The sequence below is a fragment of the Heterodontus francisci genome, chromosome 15 (genome assembly GCF_036365525.1).
Source record: "Heterodontus francisci isolate sHetFra1 chromosome 15, sHetFra1.hap1, whole genome shotgun sequence".
In the NCBI taxonomy this organism is placed as follows: Eukaryota; Metazoa; Chordata; class Chondrichthyes; order Heterodontiformes; family Heterodontidae; genus Heterodontus; species Heterodontus francisci.
The window spans coordinates 5207338-5229555 of NC_090385.1; the positions used below are offsets into that span (position 1 = coordinate 5207338).

Genomic DNA, 22218 nt, shown 5'->3' on the forward strand with positions numbered 1-22218 from the left:
TCAGGAACGATAATCAGAAGCTTGATCAAAGAGGTAGGTTCTTAGGAGCAGCTTAGGAGAGAAGGTTTAGGGAGGGAATTCCAGAGCTTAGGGTCTCAGCAGCTTAAAGCCTGGCCACCAATAGTGGAGCGATTAAAATCAGGGAGTCCAGAATATCTGAGGATTATGGGACTGGAGGAGATTACAGAGATAGGGGGTGGGACCATAGAGGAATTTGAAAAGAAAGACAAAAATTTTTAAATTGAAGCGTTGTCAGACGGGGAAGCCAGTGAAGGTTAGCAAGCACAGGGGTAATGGATGAATGTAATTTGGAGCAAGTTAACATACAGGCAGCAGAGTTTTGGATGAAAACAAGCTTACAGAGGGTGGGAAATGGAAGGATAGCCAGGAGTGTGTTGGAATAGTCAAGTCTAAAGGTAACAAAGGCATGGTTGAGGGTTTGAGCAGCAGATGAGCTGAGGGAAGAGCAGAGTCAAGCAATGTTACAGAGGTGGAAATGGGCAATTTTGGTGAAGGTGCAGATTTGTGGTAGGAAACTCAAATCATGGTCAAACACAACATCAAAGTTGGAAACAATCTTGCTCAGTTTAAGTCAACTACTGGAGATGGGAATGGTGGACAGGGAACGGATTTTATGGCAGGGACCAAAAACAATGGCTCCAGTCTTCCGAATATTTAGGTGGAGGAAATCTCTGCACATTCAATAGTAGATGTCAGACAAGCAGCGTAACAAATCAGAGGCAGTTGAGGGGCCCAAGGAGGTGATGGTATTAGAGCTGTGCGTCGTCGGCATGTACGTGGAAATTGATGTGTTTTCAGGTCATATCACTCAGGAGTAGCACATTGATGAGGAATAGAAGGTGGTCAAGAATAGATTCTTGGGAACTCCAGTGGTAAAAGAGCAAGAGCTGGAAGAGAAACCATAGCAGGTGATTTTCTGTTTATGATTAGAAAAATAAGAATAGAACCAATCTAGCTTCCACCCACTTTGGCAATGGTGGAGATGCATGGAGAAGGATGTGTGGTCAAAAGCTGCAGACAGGTCGAGAAGGATAAGATGGGATAGCTTACTTTTATCACAGTTACAAAGGATGTCATTAGTGACTTTAACAAGGGCCATTTTAGTACTGTGGCCAATGCCTGATTGGAGGAATTCAGACATGAAATTGTGGGAAAATGGGCAGGAATTTGGGAACCAACAACACATTCAAGGAATTTGGAGAGAAAAGGGAGGTTAGAAATGGGGCAGTAGTTTGCAAGTATTGATGGGTCAAGAGTAGGTTTTTCTGAGGAGGAGAGTGATGACAGCAGATTTGAGGGGGAGAGGGGAACAGTACTGAGAAAAGAGAGCCATTAACAATATCAATTATCATGGGGCCCAGGAATGGAGGTTGAGTGATCAATAGTTTGGATGGAATAGGATCGAGTGAGCAGAAGGTCAGTTTCATGGACAAGGTAAGGTCAGAAGAGAGCTACTCACTGAGCCATATTAACACAAGAGCATTGCAGGAGATGGAATAGCATATAGAAAAAGATGTGAATACGGGACTGGGGCAGTTGGGAATTTTGGGGGAAAGAAGGCAAAAGATTCCACGACAATATTTGAAGAAGGGGAGTGGAGTTCTCCTGGCCAATATTTACCCCTCAGCCAACAACACTAAAACAGATTAGCTGGTCATTGACCTTATTGCTCTTTATGGGATCTTGCTGTGTGCAAATGGGATGCTGCATTTCCCGACACTAAAACAGTGACTACATTTCAAAAGCACTTCATTGGCTGTGAAGTGCTTTGGGTCGTTCTGAACCCTCAAAAAGAGGCTTTCTTAAAGTGAGTGCACAGCACCAAAACAGGCCATTCAGCCCAAATGCTCCATGCCGGTGTTTACGCTCCACACAAGTCACCCCTCCCCCCCACCCCTCTTCAATCACCTAACCCTATCAACATATAATTCTATTCCGTTCCCACAGTATTCTCAATTATGACATACATTCATACAATGTTGATTACACATCTGTAAGGAGTACATTAATCCAGCTAAGAATATACCCGCGTACCCCCAAAATTGACCTCCCTAAAGTCATCAACAAAATTATCAATCATATAGTGTAGTATTACATTGCAAAGCTAGGACATTTCAGCGTCAGTGTTTGGGAATCTATACAATGAATGAATCTTGAAAAACAGTCGATAGTGTCACAGCAAAGACCAACAGTAGACTCTGAACATCACTCTCCAAATTAGCTAATTAGATTGTAGTTTTCAGTCACATACATTGCACCAACTGTTGTAAATATACTTAATTTTGGCAAGAACACTTTTTATATTAGATTCTCAAACCACACACTTTCCAATCAGAACACAGAATCGAGATAAAAGCAAAAAACTGCGGATGCTGGAAATCTGAAATAAAAACAAGAAATGCTGGAACCACTCAGCAGGTCTGGCAGCATCTGTGGAAAGAGAAGCAGAGTTAACCTTTCGGGTCAGTGACCCTTCTTCGGAACTAGCAAATATTAGAAATGTCAAAGGTTATAAGCAAGTGAGGCGGGGGTGGGGCAAGAGATAACAAAGGAGAATGTGTAGATTGGACAAGGCCACATAGCTGACCCAAAAGTCAGATCAAAGGCAAACAATATGTTAATGGTGTGTTGAAAGCCATAAAGGCGGGGCTAAAGTGTGGCGAGTCAAAGAGACTTAGCAGTTGGCAGGAAAAAAGACAGAGGCGCAAGGAGAGAGCCAACTGTGTAACAGCCCCGACAAACAAATTTTTCTGCAGCACCTGTGGAAGAGCCTGTCACTCTAGAATTGGCCTTTATAGCCACTCCAGGCGCTGCTCCACACACCACTGACCACCTCCAGGCGCTTACCCATTGTCTCTCGAGACAAGGAGGCCAAAGAAGAAGTTGAAAGACAAAGCATTAGTACAGATAGGGTGTTAATGGACTGAAGATTGAACAGCAGCAAGTACAAAGATGAAAAAAAAAACAAAGAATCGAGATACCTGTGTGTTACTGCAACTGCACTTATCCAAGCAAGTCGAAAGTATTTCATCACACTCCTAACTTATGCACTGTAGATGGCAGAGAGGCTTTGAGGAGTCAGGAGGTGAGTCACTGACTGCAGAATACTCAGTCTCTAACCTGCTCTAGTAGCCACAGTATTTATGTGGCTAGTCCAGTTAAGTTTCTGAATAATGGTAACTGCTGCCTCAGGGTGTTGATGGCGGGGAAACTCAGAGATGATAATGCCTTCTTTAGCTTGGCATTCATGTTTGATTGTGCCTATGTAAAGAGCTTTGGAACGTTTTTCTCCATTAAAGGTTCCATATAAACGCAGACAGAGGAGTAGGTGGAGGAAGCAGAAGAGAAATGGCAACAGTACAACTCCTTCTCCAACGGTGGTCAAACCAAATGTCAAATGATGATAGATAGGTCCCCGGGGCCAGACGGGATATACCCAAAGTTATTACGGGAAGCGAGGGAAGAGATTGCTGCACCTTTGGTGATGATCTTTGCGTCCTCACTGTCCACTGGAGTAGTACCAGATGATTGGAGGGTGGCAAATGTTATTCCTTTGTTCAAGAAAGAGAATAGGGATAACCCTGGAAATTACAGACCAGTCAGTCTTACGACAGTGGTGGGCAAATTATTGGAGAGGATTCTGAGAGACAGGATTTATGATTATTTGGAAAAGCATAGTTTGATTAGAGATAGTCAGCATAGCAGGTCATGCCTCACAAGCCTTATTGAATTCTTTGAGGATGTGACAAAACACATTGATGAAGGAAGAGCAGTGGATGTGGTGTATATGGATTTTAGCAAGGCGTTTGATAAGGTTCCCCATGGTAGGCTCATTCAGAAAGTAAGGAGGCATGGGATACAGGGAAATTTGGCTGTCTGGATACAGAATTGGCTGGCCCATAGAAGACAGAGGTGGTAGTAGATGGAAAGTATTCAGCCTGGAGCTCGGTGACCAGTGGTGTTCCGCAGGGATCTGTTCTGGGACCTCTGCTCTTTGTGATTTTTATAAATGACTTGGATGAGGAAGTGGAAGGCTGGGTTAGTAAGTTTGCCGATGACACGAAGGTTGCTGGAGTTGTGGATAGTGTGGAAGGCTGTTGTAGGTTGCAACGGGACATTGACAGGATGCAGAGCTGGGCTGAGAAGTGGCAGATGGAGTTCAACCTGGAAAAGTGTGAAGTGATTCATTTTGGAAGGTCGAATTTGAATGCAGAATACAGGCTTAAAGACAGGATTCTTGGCAGTGTGGAGGAACAGAGGGATCTTGGGGTCCACGTCCATAGATCCCTCAAAGTTGCCACCCAAGTTGATAGGGTTGTCAAGAAGGCATATGGGGTGTAGGCTTTCATTAACAGGGGGGTTGAGTTTAAGAGCCGCAAGGTTATGCTGCAGCTCTATAAAGCCCTGGTTAGACCACACTTGGAATACTGTGTTCAGCTCTGGTCGCCTCATTATAGGAAGGATGTGGAAGTTTTTGAGAGGGTGCAGAGGAGATTTACCAGGATGCTGCCTGGACTGGAGGGCATATCTTATGAAGAAAGGTTGAGGGAGCTAGGGCTTTTCTCATTGGAGCGAAGAAGGATGAGAGGTGACTTGATAGAGGGGTACAAGATGATGAAAGGCATAGATAGAGTGGATAGCCAGATACTTTTTCCCAGGGCGGAAAGGGCTATCACCAGGGGGCATAATTTTAAGGTGATTGGAGGAAGGTTTAGAGGAGATGTCAGAGGTAGGTTCTTTACACAGAGAGTGGTGGGTACGTGGAATGCGCTGCCAGCGGTGGTACTGGAAGCAGATACATTAGGGACATTTAAACGAGTCTTGGATAGGTACATGGATGATAGTAGAATGAAGGGTATGTAGGCAGTTTGATCTTAGAGTAGGTTAAAGGGTCGGCACAACATCGTGGGCCAAAGGGCCTGTACTGTGCTGTACTGTTCTATGTTCTAACCTCACTCATCTCTGACTCAGAGATTGAGGTTTAAGCCTCAGTCCAGGATTTGACACTTAGTCGAGGCCAACACTTCAGTGCAATTATTGGACTTGGCTGTCCTAATATCTCAAGTGGCTTGGTGTCAAACATTATTTGATAATCACTCCTGTGAAGTGCCTTGTGATGTTTTGTTATATTAACAGTGCTATAAAAATGTAAGTTGTTGTTATGCAAATTGGCTGCCTTGTGTGCCTATGTCACAATAGTAATTTAGTGGTTATTTGAGACACCCTGAGAAGGTGAAGGGCAGTTTATACATGTAAGTCCATTTCTGAATCAAATTCAACATCACTATCTTGCTTTAACATTGAATGTTCCATATACTAAATCAATTTGCTTTTTGACTGGCCACTCTATTTGTAAAGAACTACATATTTTCACCCTAGATCTTTCCCTATCTCCACCATAGAATGGAATCATTGTATCACACAGCATAGAAGGAGGCCATTCGGCCCATTGTGCCTTTGCCAACACTTTGAAAGAGTTATCCAATTAATCCCACTCACCTCTGCTCTTTCCCCAGAGCCTTTATCCCTTTTAAGTATTAATCCGGTTCCCTTTTGAAAGTTATTGTCCAATCTGCTTCCATGACCTTTTAAGCAGTGCATTCCAGATCATAATAACTCACGGCATAAAAATAATTCTCCTAATCTCCATTCTGGCTCTTTTACCAATTACCTTAAATCTATGTTCTTGGCTAATGACCCTCCTGGAAATAGTTTCTCCTTATCTACTCTATAAAAACACTTCATGATTGTGAACACCACTATCAAATCTCCTCTTAACCTTTTCTGCTCTAAGTAAAACAGTCCCAGCTTCTTCAGTCTCTCCATGTCGCTGAAGCCCCTCATCTATTCTAATAAATCTCCTCTGCACTCTCTCGAAAGCCTCAATGTCAATGACTTTCATTGTACAAGGCAGGGCTTTATATAAACAGAAAGTCAAGCACACTCCATTACACTTAATTCCTGAAACTGGAATTCTTGGTATCTGATGGACAAGGTATGCTTGTAGTCAGGAGGGAGTCACACTTTAATGTACCATCGCTACTACTAGAAGAAAAACTGGGTGAGAGAGCTGCATGTTACTAAGCAGTGCAATTTAGTGGCTACCTGCATGTGTTAATATGGTACAGTGGGTAGCACCCTCACTTCTGAGTTAGAAGGTTGTGGGTTCAATTGCCACTTGAGAGATATAAGCACTCTATCTGGACTGACATTCCCAGTACAGTACTGAGGAGGTGCTGACTTTCAGATGAGATGTGAATCTATTACAATGAAATATATACAAAATATGAATCCCAACATTAAAGTTAATTTTCCTGTTTTGAGGGAAAGCAGCAGAGTTCTCCAGATGTCCTGGCCAATATTTATCCCTCAACCAATATTGCTAAAATAGATTATTTGATCATTGTCACTTCGCTGTTTGTGGGAGCTTACTGTGCACAAATTGGCTGCCACATTTTCTACATTACAGCAGTGACTACACTTCAAGAATTCACTTTATTGGCAGTAAAGCGCTTTGAGGTGTCCTGAGTTTGTGAAAGGTGCTATGTAAATGTAAGTTTGTTCTTTTTTGAACTGGCCTTTCAGCTCTATTTTACTAATAATATCTTTCCAGTTGCTACAAAATAGAATTGATTAAAGGAGTCTGTTCACTTAAAGAAAAGGTGCACTTATGCCAGCTGTAACAATATTATGTGAAAATATAAACTGATAAGAGTCCAGCCCCTGTAAACTGTTACGAGGGTTTCCAATTTTGTTAAAAACTTGAGAATCTATATTTTAAAACTGAAAAGGGATTTCATGGATGCTGGAATCTTGGAGATCGCTGAACTTTGGGGTTGTTTTCAAAACAAAAAGGTCAACAGAAGGTTGATCAGTAAACAAGTCTTATTGGAAAGCATCTGTTTGCAAAGAACCCAGCAGGGGGTTGTGCTATGATCTGAAGGGAGAGATGTACAAAGAAATGACAGACCACGATTTATAGTTGCCACAGGATTGCTGCTGAACATTTTGAACTGTTAAAAAAGCCAGTTAGTTTGGCATAAAAGCAGAAGGTTGGAGTTTACTAATTGACCTGCCAGGAGAATAGAAGATCCAGCCAGCCCATCTTTCTCTTGAAAAGCAGATCCAGTTTCACATATTGTTGCCTCTTGAATGTTTGAAGAAATCCTTGCATCTTTGAAGAAAGTTTGCATCGAATGTGTGAGAATTGAAACCTTTGTTGCTGCACACCTGATGTAAGATCTATGTGAAGTTTTCTGTAGCTGCATCTCGTGAAAGCCTACCCAGACTGTTCACCAGCATTGCCGGGAAAGAACTGTTCTAGGAAGATTCCTAGTGGCAGCCACCTATTCGCCTTTGGGACACCTTACCAAAACAAAGGACTTCCTTCATACTTCTTTTAAGCCTAAGTAGGTTTTTCCTTTTATTCCTTCTATTTCTTTGTAACAGCTGTAAACAAAAATCCCTTTTTTTCCCAGTTAACCAGTTTTTGTATGGAAGTGTGTGCGCATGAAAGCTGGGTTAAAAATAAGCGGCTTTAATATTTTGATTTGTAGGTATGTTTATTTCATTATTGGTTAAGACTTGGTTTATAACAAACAGATAATTTTGTTATTTATTAAAGAGACCTGGTTGGTGTGCTTTATTCTAGGGGGAAAGTACAGTACCCGATTGATTGTTTCAGTAAATGGGAAAATTTAAAATATGTTGTGACCTGTGGAGAAGTGGGATTGAATTAACAGTGCACTCCTCCCACCTCAGTCGTAACAAAATAAATGGCCTTTATAAGGCTACAACTGAGCTTGTACATTTGTACCTTTCGACTTGAATAAAACAAATCACATCATGGAGCTAGGTCACAAGCCTCATTATTATAACGCACATGGAGGGACAGCTGAACAGGTTCACAACTACCAAGAGGCCAGTGTAGGAAAAGAAATTTGATTTGTATTTTGTTTCATAATAGTGAATTGGCTGTGCTTTGTATAGAAGGAAGAGACTGCATTTTGAGTGGAATGAGCTGCACTAACACTGCTGACAGTGTGTGGGGGTGGTTGAATTTTATCCGATTAAAATATGTGAAAATCAAGGAACTGAGTTCCTTGACTCGGGAGCATATATCACCATGGCAATAATATTTTCTACCCTTACTTACGTGGATTCCACAGCGAGAATTTAAAGATTGAGGTTAGCTATATTAATTGCAGTTTTAAAAATGTCAGACAGCTAGACCATAAGCAGGGACATGTCAAATTTAAAACTCTGGAATTCCTCTGATCACATGGAATGCTTAACACATCCATGTTAAAAGTCCAATCTTGACTCTTTTGCAGAAGGTTCTAACCCATTTACTTTAATGCATTTTAAAACCTTCATTAAAATAGGAAGATGAGTTTGATATGAACACATTAAATGTTAATAAGGTAACAGGCTAGGCTTGCCATTCCTTCATGGTCAATCATGAAATATCTAGACAATTTCACTCACAGTATTCCAGGCTAACATATCTTCGGGAGGAGACAATTCAGAGCCACAGTCTATTCTTTGACTTAAAGCACACAATCAGATGCAATTTCTGATTTTTGGAATAAACATATAATGGTTTTAGCTACTAATCTATTATTCATTTGAGGGTATTTGAAGAAAGCACAATATCTTGTGTAAATAGAAACACCCCTGCACCTCTGTCAGGGAGAATACCTTAGAGAAACAGAGTCACCCATCCTTGAAGATGTGCTCATATCGCCTGTGGAACTCCGACAATTACTCACACTTGAGACGGCATGTGGGTAACAGAGGGTGATGATGATGATGTAGTTCTGGTAGCTAAAGCATAATTCTAATAATCTTTTCTCCAATATTAATTGTGCTATCTTATTATTCAGAGTTTCGGAAAGATAATGAGAAATGCATTTCCAAATAAAAAGTGACAAACAATTTTTTATAGATAATGGAACTGCAATGGTGGCATCATTGTAACCATAGAACATAAAACCAGTATCGCCACACATACTTAATGTAACAATATCATTTGTGCTAATGTGGTTTATGTAACTCGAGATGTTGTTGATCCGTTAAGTCCATAGCAGAGGAAAAACTAAATATTCACATTTATAACCTTAAACTTAAACAAAACGCAAGTCTACCCATCTAATTGTTACTGCAAAGAATTCACACTGAATGTTGGCATAAACGGGCCATACATTTTTAAAATATAGTTCATCAATTCAAGGCAAAACATATTAAGAAATCACCATCACACTTTCTATTTGACTATATTATGATGATAGACTTTAATTAAGATTCATTCTTTCACGCTACATTTGGCCAAGAATTTCAAAATCTCCTCTGGTTTCTATATTCATGCACTCAAACCTCTACATGCAGCATATGTACATTTTCAAAGTGTTCTAACTACAATCATAATCAGATGATATTGATGGATGATCTTCTCACGTGTATGTAACTATTTTCTGCCGGTTACTTTAGTGGGGGGGTGTCTGTCATCGTGCAAGGCATTAACTTTTCAGTTGTAAAATCAGCAATAATTTTAATAGATTCTCCCACAATTACTATGGTAATTCCAAGGATTTTGCACACTGCATTGTTAAGATATTGGCATCGCGCATGTCCTGAGGTACTGCTCCCTCGTCCCAGCACAGGCATAGCAGTTCATGCAGTGCTGAGAGAATAGCAGGCTTGGCACTCTTGATTATTTCAGGGGTAATGCTGTCCTTCCCAGGGGCTTTTCCGCTGGCTAGAGAATCAATGGCATCACTGAGTTCCGATTTTGTTGGCTGTATGTCCAGCTCATCCATGACTGGTAGAGGCTGGGCTGCATTGAGGACATGCGCGATGCCAATATCATCACCCTCTATAAAAACAAAGGTGACCGCGGTGACTGCAACAACTACCGTGGAATCTCCCTGCTCAGCATAGTTCGGTAAGTCTTTGCTCGAGTCGCTCTAAACAGGCGCCAGAAGCTGGCCGAGCGTGTCTACCCTGAGGCACAGTGTGGCTTTCGTGCAGAGAGATCGACCGTTGACATGCTGTTCTCCCTTCGTCAGATACAGGAGAAATGCCGCGAACAACAGATGCCCCTCTACATTGCTTTCATTGATCTCACTAAAGCCTTTGACCTCGTCAGCAGACGTGGTCTCTTCAGACTACTAGAAAAGATTGGATGCCCACCAAAGCTACTAAGTATCATCACCTCATTCCATGACAATATGAAAGGCACAATTCAACATGGTGGCTCCTCATCAGGCCCCTTTCCTATCCTAAGTGGCATGAAACAGGGCTGTGTTCTCGCACCCACACTTTTTGGGATTTTCTTCTCCCTGCTGCTTTCACATGCGTTCAAATCCTCTGAAGAAGGAATTTTCCTCCACACAAGATCAGGGAGCAGGTTGTTCAACCTTGCCTGTCTAAGAACGAAGTCCAAAGTACGGAAAGTCCTCATCAGGGAACTCCTCTTTGCTGACGATGCTGCTTTAACATCTCACACTGAAGAGTGCCTGCAGAGTCTCATCGACAGGTTTGCGGCTGCCTGCAATGAATTTGGCCTAACCATCAGCCTCAAGAAAACGAACATCATGGGGCAGGACATCAGAAATGCTCCATCCATCAATATTGGCGACCACGCTCTGGAAGTGGTTCAAGAGTTCACCTACCTAGGCTCAACTATCACCAGTAACCTGTCTCTCGATGCAGAAATCAACAAGCGCATGGGAAAGGCTTCCACTGCTATGTCCAGACTGGCCAAGAGAGTGTGGGAAAATGGCGCACTAACACGGAACACAAAAGTCCGAGTGTATCAAGCCTGTGTCCTCAGTACCTTGCTCAATAGCAGCGAGGCCTGGACAACGTATGTCAGCCAAGAGCGATGTCTCAATTCATTCCATCTTCGCTGCCTCCGGAGAATACTTGGCATCAGGTGGCAGGACCGTATCTCCAACACAGAAGTCCTCGAGGCGGCCAACATCCCCAGCTTATATACACTACTGAGTCAGCGGCGCTTGAGATGGCTTGGCCATGTGAGCCGCATGGAAGATGGCAGGATCCCCAAAGACACATTGTACAGCGAGCTCGCCACTGGTATCAGACCCACCAGCCGTCCATGTCTCCGCTTTAAAGACCTGTGACATTGATCACAAGTCGTGGGAGTCAGTTGCCAACGTTCACCAGAGCTGGTGGGCAGCCATAAAGGCGGGGCTAAAGTGTGGCGAGTCAAAGAGACTTAGCAGTTGGCAGGAAAAAAGACAGAGGCGCAAGGGGAGAGCCAATTGTGTAACAGCCCCGACAAACAAATTTTTCTGCAGCACCTGTGGAAGAGCCTGTCACTCTAGAATTGGCCTTTATAGCCACTCCAGGCGCTGCTCCACACACCACTGACCACCTCCAGGCGTTTACCCATTGTCTCCCGAGATAAGGAGGCCAAAGAAGTTTGTTAAGATAACCCAATGAATGACTACAAATCTCAATATTATAGACTAAAGCTGGGATTGTTCTCCTTAGAACAGAGAAGGATAAGGGGAGATTTAACAGAGATGTTCAAACTTATGGAAGGTTTTGCTAGGTTAAATAAGAAGAAACAGTTTCCAGTGGCAGGAGGGTTTGTAGCCAGAGGATACAGATATAAAATAATTGGCAAAAGAACCAGAGGAGAAAAATGAGGTAAAATGTTTTTACACAAGTGGCTGTGACCTCTAATGCACTGTGTTAAAGGATGGTGGAAGCAGAGACAATAGTAACTCTCATAAGGGGATTGAATAAATACTTGAACAAGGAAAAGTTGTAGAGTTATAGAGAAAGAAAGGAGGAGTAAGGCTAATTGGATAGCTCTTTCAAAGAGCCAGCACAGGAACAATGGGCTGAATGGCTTCCTACTGCACTGTACGAATTATCAGCAGTTTGACTATAGAAAGCTAACTTTGTAATTCATAATAACCATAGTTGCAAAACAAACATTTCTATTATATCACAGTAACTTATACCATGACTACCCTCCCACCTTATGAAAATGGAAATAACCGAGTGATATATACTGAATAATTGGGACAAAATGGTAGGATTTATAAACTAAATTTGCTTGACAAAGTTTGGATAATTTAGATTCAGATATTCAGCAATGCTGTTGAGAGTTAAAATTCAAAAGGAATTAATATACATTGATCTGTGTATATGTGTATAATGTGTCTGCACTGATCATTAATCCAGTGTTTTGAATGCAAGAATACAATTATATAATGAAATATTTCTGTGGAAGTCTAATGGATAAGACATTTTCACTTGACTTCTCTTATTCAGAATTCTTCTGATGAAATGTCATTGATCCGAAATATTACCCCTACCTTTCCCTCTCCACAGATGCTGCCTAACCTGCTGATCCCTGAGCTGAACTGAGCCTCTGACCCCATATCCGTTCCATTATCAAAACCGCCCACTTTCAGCTCCACATTGTAACATAGCCGCTTTCAACCCTGCCTCAGCTCATCTGCTGCTGTAACCGCCATCCCTGCCTTTGTTACCTCTGGACTCAACTATTCCAATGTTTTCCTGGCTGGATTAGCACCTTGCACCCTCCATAAACCTCAGTTCATTCAATGCTCTGCTGCCCATATCCTAACTCGCACCAAGCCCTGTTCACCCATCACCCCAGTGGTTGCTTACCTACATTGGCTCCTGAGTCTTTCTAACACTTTCTATCTTTATTTCAGGAATTCAGCCTCTGAATTATATTTTTGATTTTTGTCTTCTTTTCTATCCTCAGTTTGTTTCTCTTTGCAGCAGAGGGAGATATTGGGCAATGGGAAGAGTATGAAACACTGCGATTAGATTTATTTTCTCCAACAAAGAGCTGACGCAGGTATGATGGATGAATGACCTCCTTCTGTATTGTAAACTTCAATGGTTGTTTCATTTACTTTGATTTGTCAGTGAGGTATCAAAACCTGAAATTGGGGGAACGCGATAACAACATCCCAGAGAGTTGCACTGACTTGAAATATTAAGGCCAGTATACAAACCCCTTCATCTGAATTTCACTGTGAAATATAATGTACAAATAATTTAATTTTTAATACAGTTATACAATGGGTGATTTTCTTCTTTCAATTCAGAACTAATTGACCCAATGAGTCCATGTGTCATCTGAATGTAACTCCTTTATTCAAAAAGGGAGGGCGACAGAAAGCAGGAAACTACAGGCCAGTTAGCTTAACATCTGTCTTAGGGAAAATGTTAGAAGCTATTATTAAAGATGTTATAGCAAGGCATTCAGAAAAATTCAAGGCAATCAGCCAGAGTCAATATGATTTAGTGAAAGGTAAATCATGTTTAACCAATTTGTTGGAGTTCTTTGAAGAAGTAACATGTGCCGTGAATAAAGGGGAACTAGTGGATGCACTGTACTTAGATTTCCAGAAGGCATTTGATAAGGTGCCACATCAAAGGTTATTGTGGAAAATAAAAGCTCATGGTGTAGGGGGTAACATATTGGCAAGAATAGAGGATTGACTGGCTAACAGGAAAAAGAAAGTAGGCTGGCAAGATGTAACGAGTGGTGTGCTGCAGGGATCAGTGCCAGAGCCTCACCTTTTTACAATTTATATCAATGACTTGGATAAAGGGACCGAAGGTATTGTTGCTAAATTTACTGATGACACAAAAATAGGTAGGAAAGTAAGTTGTGAAAAGAACATAAGGAGGCTACAAAGGGATACAGATAGGTTAAATGAGTGAGCAAAGATCTGGCAAATAGAGTATAATGTGGGAAAATGTGAAATTGTCCATTTTGGCAGGAAGAATAAAAAAGGATATTACCTAAATGGTGAAAGATTGCACAGCTCTGAGATGCAGAGGGATCTGGGTGTTCCAGTACATGAATATCTAAAAGTTACTTGTAGGTGCAGCAAGTATTTCAGAAAGCTAATAGAACATTATTGTTTATTGCGAGGGAAATTGAATACAAAAGTAGGGAGATTATACAGGGCATTGGTGAGACCACATCTGGAGTACTGTGTACAGTATTGGTCTCCTTATTTAAGGAAGGATGTAAATGCATTGGAAGCAGTTCAGAGAAAGTTTACTAGACTAATACCTGGAATGGGTGGGTTGTCTTACGAGGAAAGGTTGGATAAGCTAAGCTGGTATCCGCTGGAGTTTAGAAGAGTAAGAGGTGACTTGTTTGAAACCCCTGAAGGATCTTGACAGGGTGGATGTGGAAAGCATGTTTCCCTGTGTGGGAGAATCTAGAACTAGGGGTCACTATTTAAAAATAAGGGATCGCCCATTTAAGACAGTGATGAGGAGGAATATTTTTCTCTCAGAGGGTCGTGAGTCTTTGGAATTCTCTTCCTCAAAAGGCAATAGAAGCAGAGTCATTAAATATTTTTAAGGCAGAGGTAGATAGATTCTTGATAAGCAAGGGGGTGAAAGGTTATTGGTAGGCAGGAATTGGAGTCAAGTTTACAATCAGATCAGCCATGATCTTATTGAATGACAGAGCAGGCTCGAGGGGCCGAGTGACCTACTGCTGCTCCTAATTCGTATGTTCATATGAACCCTTCCCAGTTTTATTTACACAGGTTACAGTTTGAATTTTAAAGTTGTTTTATGTCAGAGAATAATAGGCGCTGCTTTCTAACTGCTTCATGCAATCCTGCAGCATTCAACTGAAAGTGATTGTCCACACAGGAGTACACTTTTGCTTTTAATATGACAACTTAAGTTGTGTACACAATTTATCCCAACACAAATACAACACTAGCCCTGGGCACCATCATGAGTCTTCGTGAAAGAAACTGTTACCAACTGGGGAGCTGGTGCAAAAATGCAATACCTACCGCTGGCACAAACATATTTGCAATGTTACCCTCAATTTGTATTTCTACATTCATGAGAAAATGTTGCCAATAATGTCTAATCTGCGTTTTGCACTTACACAAAATCCTTACATATCAGGTTCCTTTTCTGGAGGTGAATGCATACAGGTTCTAATGCGATCTTCTGCTTACTGATAACCTGGGGTTTGGGTTTGTGATGTTTAATGTGTCACATCCTGATGTGGGAGTGGAGATAATGGGAAGTGTCCTTGAATTGTAACACAGCATAGCTGGTGTTATGATCCTGTAGCTTTTTTGGGGGGAAATATGTGATGTGTCTTTAAGACAACAAAGGATCAGTACTGCTTTAAGAACAAGCAGGCCTCAGGCGTTTCCAAGAAGGTGCATTCTCATTGTCTTGGATACAGCCACTTGGACTGAGTGTTGAGAGATACATTTGTTACAATTTAATTCTGAACTGGCTTATAGTGCAAACAGCCTGTTCTAACAGAGACTCAGACAGACAGCTGTGTGTTAGCAACTGAAAGAAGAGCTCTCAGCCCAGTTCAACTGAAGGAAGAGAATTTACTTTGTTTATTCATCATTCCCAAAATTCAAAAAAAGTAAAGCCAAAACAGAGATCTCTGATAATTTAAACTGAAGGAAGGGAAGTTAGACTGTGGCAATCTTTTATCACTAAAAAATTCTAAAGCTAAAATGATTCATTTAAAAAGTGTTTGCAAGTCGTTAATTGTTGAAATTCATCCCCGGAGAAGGAAAGTATCACTTACTGCTGGAATTAGACTACGGACTGTTCTACTTTTTCCCCATCAGACGGCTGTGAGGACTTCAAGCAACATTGGACTGTAAATTTGCAAGGACTCTAATGTTTTCTATTTTAAATATTGTTTATGTCTTAGTAGTGTTTAAGAATTTAGTTTTTCTAATTAAACAGTTAATGTTTGATTTAAAGACACCTGGAGTGGTTAACCACATTTGGGGGTTAATAGATGGCACAACTTGGCTGGGTCTTTGGTTCCGAAGAAGGGTCACTGACCCGAAACGTTAACTCTGCTTCTGTTTCTAGAGATGCTGCCAGACCTGCTGAGTGGTTCCGGCATTTCTTGCTTTTATTTCAGATTTCCAGCATCCGCAGTATTTTGCTTTTATTATATTGGCTGGGTCTTTCTTTAATTTGGAAAGTTTAAGATGATATGTTAGGTGATCTGTGGAGGGACGGGATTGAATTAACAGTGCATTTCTCCCACCACAATCAGAATCGTATATTTTGATTAGGGGCTTTGACTGGAGCGGTGGGTTGTAACACTGGAGAATGGAATTACAATAGGGCTTGGCATTTTGGGAGCATCAGAGACTGAGGCTCAACAAGTGTGAAGAGCAGGGCCATAAGGAGAGTGGAGCGCAGTGCTGGACGGGGGGATTGGGGTTGAATGCAATGTATATAGGGGAATAAACTGGAGTTCAGACAGAACAAGAGTACAGTGTGATGGGTGAGCAAAGCACAGTAGGGGGCTTGGGGATAGAGCACTTGGAGCAGATGGCAGGTTGGGAGTAAAGCACAGCAGGCTGGGTATCTAGCCTAGAACAAAGAACAAAGAACAAAGAAAATTACAGCACAGGAACAGGCCCTTCGGCCCTCCAAGCCTGTGCCGATCCAGATCATCTATCTAAACATGTCGCCTAATTTCTAAGGGTCTGTATCTCTTTGCTTCCTGCCCATTCATGTATCTGTCTAGATACATCTTAGAAGACGCTATCGTGCCCGCATCTACCACCTCCGCTGGTAACGCGTTCCAGGCACCCACCACCCTCTGTGTAAAGAACTTTCCTCGGATATCCCCCCTAAACTTTTCCCCTCTCACTTTGAACTTGTGACTCCTAGTAATTGAATCCCCCACTCTGGGAAAAAGCTTCTTGCTGTCCACCCTGTCTATACCTCTCATGATTTTGTACACCTCAATCAGGTCCCCCCTCAACCTCCGTCTTTCTAATGAAAATAATCCTAATCTACTCAACCTCTCTTCATAGCTAGCGCCCTCCATACCAGGCAACGTCCTGGTGAACCTCCTCTGCACCCTCTCCAAAGCATCTACATCCTTTTGGTAATGTGGCGACCAGAACTGCACGCAGTATTCCAAATGTGGCCGAACCAAAGTCCTATACAACTGTAACATGACCTGCCAACTCTTGTACTCAATACCCTGTCCGATGAAGGAAAGCATGCCGTATGCCTTCTTGACCACTCTATTGACCTGCGTTGCCACCTTCAGGGAACAATGGACCTGAACACCCAAATCTCTCTGTACATCAATTTTCCCCAGGACTTTTCCATTTATTGTATAGTTCACTCTTGAATTGGATCTTCCAAAATGCATCACCTCGCATTTGCCCTGATTGAACTCCATCTGCCATTTCTCTGCCCAACTCTCCTATCTATCTATATTCTGCTGTATTCTCTGACAGTCCCCTTCACTATCTGCTACTCCACCAATCTTAGTGTCGTCTGCAAACTTGCTAATCAGACCACCTATACTTTCCTCCAAATCATTTATGTATATCACAAACAACAGTGGTCCCAGCACGGATCCCTGTGGAACACCACTGGTCACACGTCTCCATTTTGAGAAACTCCCTTCCACTCCTAGAGAGCAACATTCCCACTAAGTGGCGTATGTGTGCGGCCTCGCAGCAGCCTGAAAGGTACAGAACAGGCTTTGTTCTAGGTTAAATACCGCATGTGCATGAGATGCAAAAAATTTAAAAGTACCGCATATTGAAAAAAACTGGCTGCGCGTAGCAACAAAATTTTACAGGGAACATTGTTGGAGTACACAGCGTAGAATTTGTAAATTAAAACCACTGGACGGCAAGAGACGCAGCGACTGACCAATTTTATAATTATGGGCACAGGAAAATCTGTAAAAACAGGAATCTGCAACAAGGGGAACCTGCAAAAATTCCCCCCACCCCCCCCCCCACCAACCTGATTATTCACTTTTCATCCAATTAGAAGACTGTATTTGGGTTATCCAACTAAAATATGAAACTTTGGACACTACATTCACAGAATCAGAATGCTTAGAAGTAGAAATTTGGTTGCAAGTTGATCTTGGAAATGAAATGCAACTTTTTTTTTCCTTAGATAGAATTTCTATGGATTGCCCCTATCCTGCTATGCAGTCTCCATTGCCATATACAAACACTGCAATACAAGACCATGGCATTAAAGCAAATGAAGGTTTAGTTTCTCTACTGTAAATTATTTTAGATTTTATCCATTTAGCCACATTATCATCAAATCATACAACACAGGAGGTCATTCAGCCCATCAAGCCTGTGCTGGCTCTTTGAAAGAGCTATCCAGTTAGTCCTGCTCCTCTGCCCTTTCCCCATAGCCCTGCAAATTTTTCCAATTCTCTTGAAAGTTACTATTGAATCTGCTTACAAACATACAAACATATGAATTAGGAGCAGGATTAGGCCACTTGGCCCCTCGAGCCTGCTCCGCCATTTAATAAGATCATGGCTGATCTGATTGTAACCTCAACTCCACGTTCCCGCCTACCCCCAATAACCTTCCACCCCCTTGCTTATCAAGAATCTATCGACCTCTGCCTTAAAAATATTCAAAGACTCTGCTTCCACCGCCTTTTGAGGAAGAGAATTCCAGATCATAAAAACTCACTGCATAAAAATAAATACTCCTTATCTCCCCTGTTTCTTTTGCCAATTACATTAAATTGGTGCCCTCTCATTACTGACCCTCCTGCTACTGTAAACAGTTTCGCCAAGTCTTTTCTTTTAGAACCCCTCATAATGTTGCACATCTCTATTAAATCTCCCCTTAACCTTCTCTATGGAACACAATCCCAGACTTTCTAATCTCTCTGCATGACTTAATTCTCTTGTCCCTGGTACCCTCTCCAAGCCTTGACATCCTTCCTAAATTGTGGTGCTCAGAATTGGACTCAATACTCCAGTTGAGGTCTAACCAGTGATTTATAAAGATTTTCTTGATTTATGTCACATTATTTTGAAGTTATATTGCATGGTAAATACTTTGAATTACCTAGGATGAAACAGTGGAAATTTGACAATTGCAAACCCTCTGTACCAAAACATTTTTGTTACTTACTGTAACTACTGCCCTCTTCCTTTGTCCCATCAATAACGCCATCTGGCTGCAACTGCAGGTGGTAGCCTTGCCTGCTGTATAACTTTGTTACGATGCCTTTAAGCTGAGGCTCTGAAAAAGAAATTAAAATCTCTATTAGATGGGTGTAGACTCAGGGAACAACATGCTAATCATCACAAGGATTCAGAGTTTGACTTCACATCGATTCGAAGTCCAGAATCTCTGAAATATTAACAAAATGGCATCAGGGTCTCAATCAGCACTGATTTACCAACTCATTGCTAAGACACCTTACAATCTCTACCTTGAATTTTATAATCCTATGCAAAACTGCAAAAAGAGTCTCAAAATTTTAATATTCTGACAGGTTAACCCATCTGAAATTCTGAGGAAAGTGCTGACTGTTGATATACAACTCTTTTGAAGGGGGGGGGGGGGAACCTTCTGGAATAGTGACATCTCTTTAAAACTGCATGTGGGTTTAAAGAAAACAGTCCATTTTGTTTTAACGAAAGGGCTCAGAGATGGTGTTTGATTTGTGAATATAATTTTGGTTCTCTCTTATGATGGGTGGTATGTTATTAGAATATATCGTACTCCCAGAGGGAAACATACCTTCCAGGCATACACAGAACAGCAGTCTCTTCAGAATGATGCCTGCAGCCCCTGGGTGAACGTGCTCATCAAAGTGTGAAAATGGAGCCTAACTGTGCCCATTTTAATAGCTTTTCTCACAAACATTGGCAGCGGCCTCCCACATTCTCTAGTAGTTGTAACAGTGCCCAGAACATTCCACCCACATAAAACCCTCATCTACAGCAGTCACTGTTCTATATATATTAAACAAAGCTCGACAACATTGCACATTGAACAGTCATCTTGTTGATTGTAAATATTCAGACTGGTCCATGATGTTCAAGGAAACCTTGTAACTTTTGACAGACTGACATAGAACAATCAAAAGAGACGGGGGTCCAAGTAGATAGAGAAATAGGACAAGCCTAAATTTTAAAATGGAACTGTTGACCAGCCTTGCTCAAAGTTAACTGAAGTCTAATGATTCCATTCGTGAACCACTTTCCTCTATAGTGGGTATCATTTAATTCAAATTATTGAATAATTCAAATTCTTAGCACAAAAATGTCTGAAGCATAGGTCTTTTGTGCAAGACTTTTAACCACTTAAGGGTTCTGGTAGCTGTTCTATCTCTCTCTAAAACTGAATTGGAATTGTGTCCTCACTTCACAGAATACTGTCTATCGGGAAATTGTTGATTGTTGTTGCATTCTGCACAGCGAGTGCGGTTACACAATATTTAGCCGTTACCGCCTATCAGACAGGCGGAGATGGTGGATTTGACACCGGCGTTGGATCAGTGAACAGGTTGATCACACTGTCATGGGGAAACAGTGAACGTTCATTATCCCCCAACAGCTGACGGGTGGGAGGGTTCAAACCCAAACTGCAGACCCTCCACAGGCTACAGTGTAAACATGCGTTTCCACACCCGAAGCAAAATCGGTGCAATGTAAATGCGCCCTATAATAATCCGAATCAATGAATCCGAATATGGGGGGAAAAGCTTTACCAGCTGCAAAGAACGTGTACAGTTTAAAAGCTGGGAATAGGCCGGGTCCTGCTCAGTAAATCACAGGCGATGGACAATGTTTTAATAAGTCAGTGTTAGTAAATAGAAGTTCTACATGTAGTCGAGATGATAGTGCACACGTGTCCAAACATTTATATCATTACACTGAAAAGTATCAGACGCAACACCCAATGATATTATTCTGGAATCTGCCTCCTCACTTGATTTGTTGATTCTTTTTCCGGGTTCTCCCCTTTCTCGGGGAAATTTTTCCCATCTCAATGCCTGATGGTGTGTTCTGCAAATCCATTCCCTGTTTCATAATAAAAGCAAAATACTGCAGATGCTGCAAATCTGAAATAAAAACAAAAAGTGCTGGAAATACTCAGCAGGTCTGACAGCTTCTGTGGAGAGAGAAGCAGAGTTAACATTTCAGGTCAGTGACCTTTTATTAGAACTCTTGAGTTCTGGTGAAAGGTCACTGACCTGAAATGTTAATGCTTCCTTCCCTTTCCCTGTTCCCACTGCTTTCCGAGTTTCTATCAAGAACCACGCTCATTTTAACTGATGCTGCTGGGGTTTTTTTTTGCTGTTGCAATTTGAAGTCGCCCCCTCACATTGCCCTCAAAATGCACCGTCTACTATCTAATGAGGAACACCAAAAGCTGTGTGTGTGTGTGTCCAGATTCCAGGAGTTGCTTTCTCAAAGCTCACTGCCCATCAGGAACAAGCTCTGCATCTTTGCGGTTCTATTGGGTGTTAACATTGAATCCTGCAGTTGCACAGCTGATCCAGGATAACTGACTCCAAAGATTCATGTTAACAAAAATAAAATACAAACTATATTTTTTTTTAAACTTCAAAATTTCAGGGGGAAAGCGACATAGCCTGCCTGGAGATCAGAACCTGAGGAATATTAACATTCCCACTGGGATCAAATTGACTAGTGAATAGTGAATGCCAAATGAATTTAGCATAAAGGCAGAGTAAAATAAGGAGCAAACCTGGGCGCCTTCTGCGTCGTTTCTTCAAACCAAAAATCCTGACTTTGGAAAAGACTGCGAACCAGTGTTTTTCACAGATCCCTTTGCTTTTATTTGGGCTGCTGATCCGTTTGGAGGGAAGTGATTTGTCTCTGTGCTCTCTGGCCAGTCTTTTCTGTCTGATCAGTGAACTGGCAATAGCAGCAGCCATTGTAACAACGCAAAATAAAAACAAAATATAGATTTATATCGATACTGAGAGAAGAGCAATTCTGATCCGCAAATCAATTTCCAGCGGCAGCACTGAATTCTTCCATCACCATCGCATCATTATTGAAAGCAGCAACGAAATTAATCTGTTGCGGGAGACATGTCTTGCAGTTATTAATGCAAATCAGGATTGGGCTGTCGGGATTCAGCAGTCTTTAGTGCAGACTGGTCACAATGAGCCATCACCAGTTGTTCTCTGCAAGCAGCCACAGAATCCAGTCATCAACGGCAACGCAAGTTAACTCTGCATTGTTTCCTCTTCACATTGCGAACCTGTCAGGCAGCTTCAAACACCTGTTAAGTCTGCACCCTCTTAGCTGGAATGTGTCTGCTCTCTCACTCCCTCAGCACGGCGGTAATGAGTGAGACTCTCAC

At 41.7% G+C, this 22218-nt stretch overlaps 1 protein-coding gene across 4 annotated transcripts in view; it reads right to left on the reverse strand.

Moving 5' to 3' along the window:
* fgf13a (fibroblast growth factor 13a) overlaps nt 1-22218 on the reverse strand; it is a 691434-nt gene that overhangs the window by 167900 nt on the left and 501316 nt on the right. For 3 of the 4 annotated variants that reach the window (XM_068047092.1, XM_068047094.1, XM_068047093.1), the window contains one exon: nt 19003-19113. In XM_068047092.1, coding sequence (XP_067903193.1) covers nt 19003-19113 — 111 coding nt within the window. Of the gene's footprint in view, nt 1-19002; nt 19114-21594; nt 21785-22218 lie in introns of those variants that run through there. The other variant, XM_068047096.1, reaches the window with a different exon arrangement.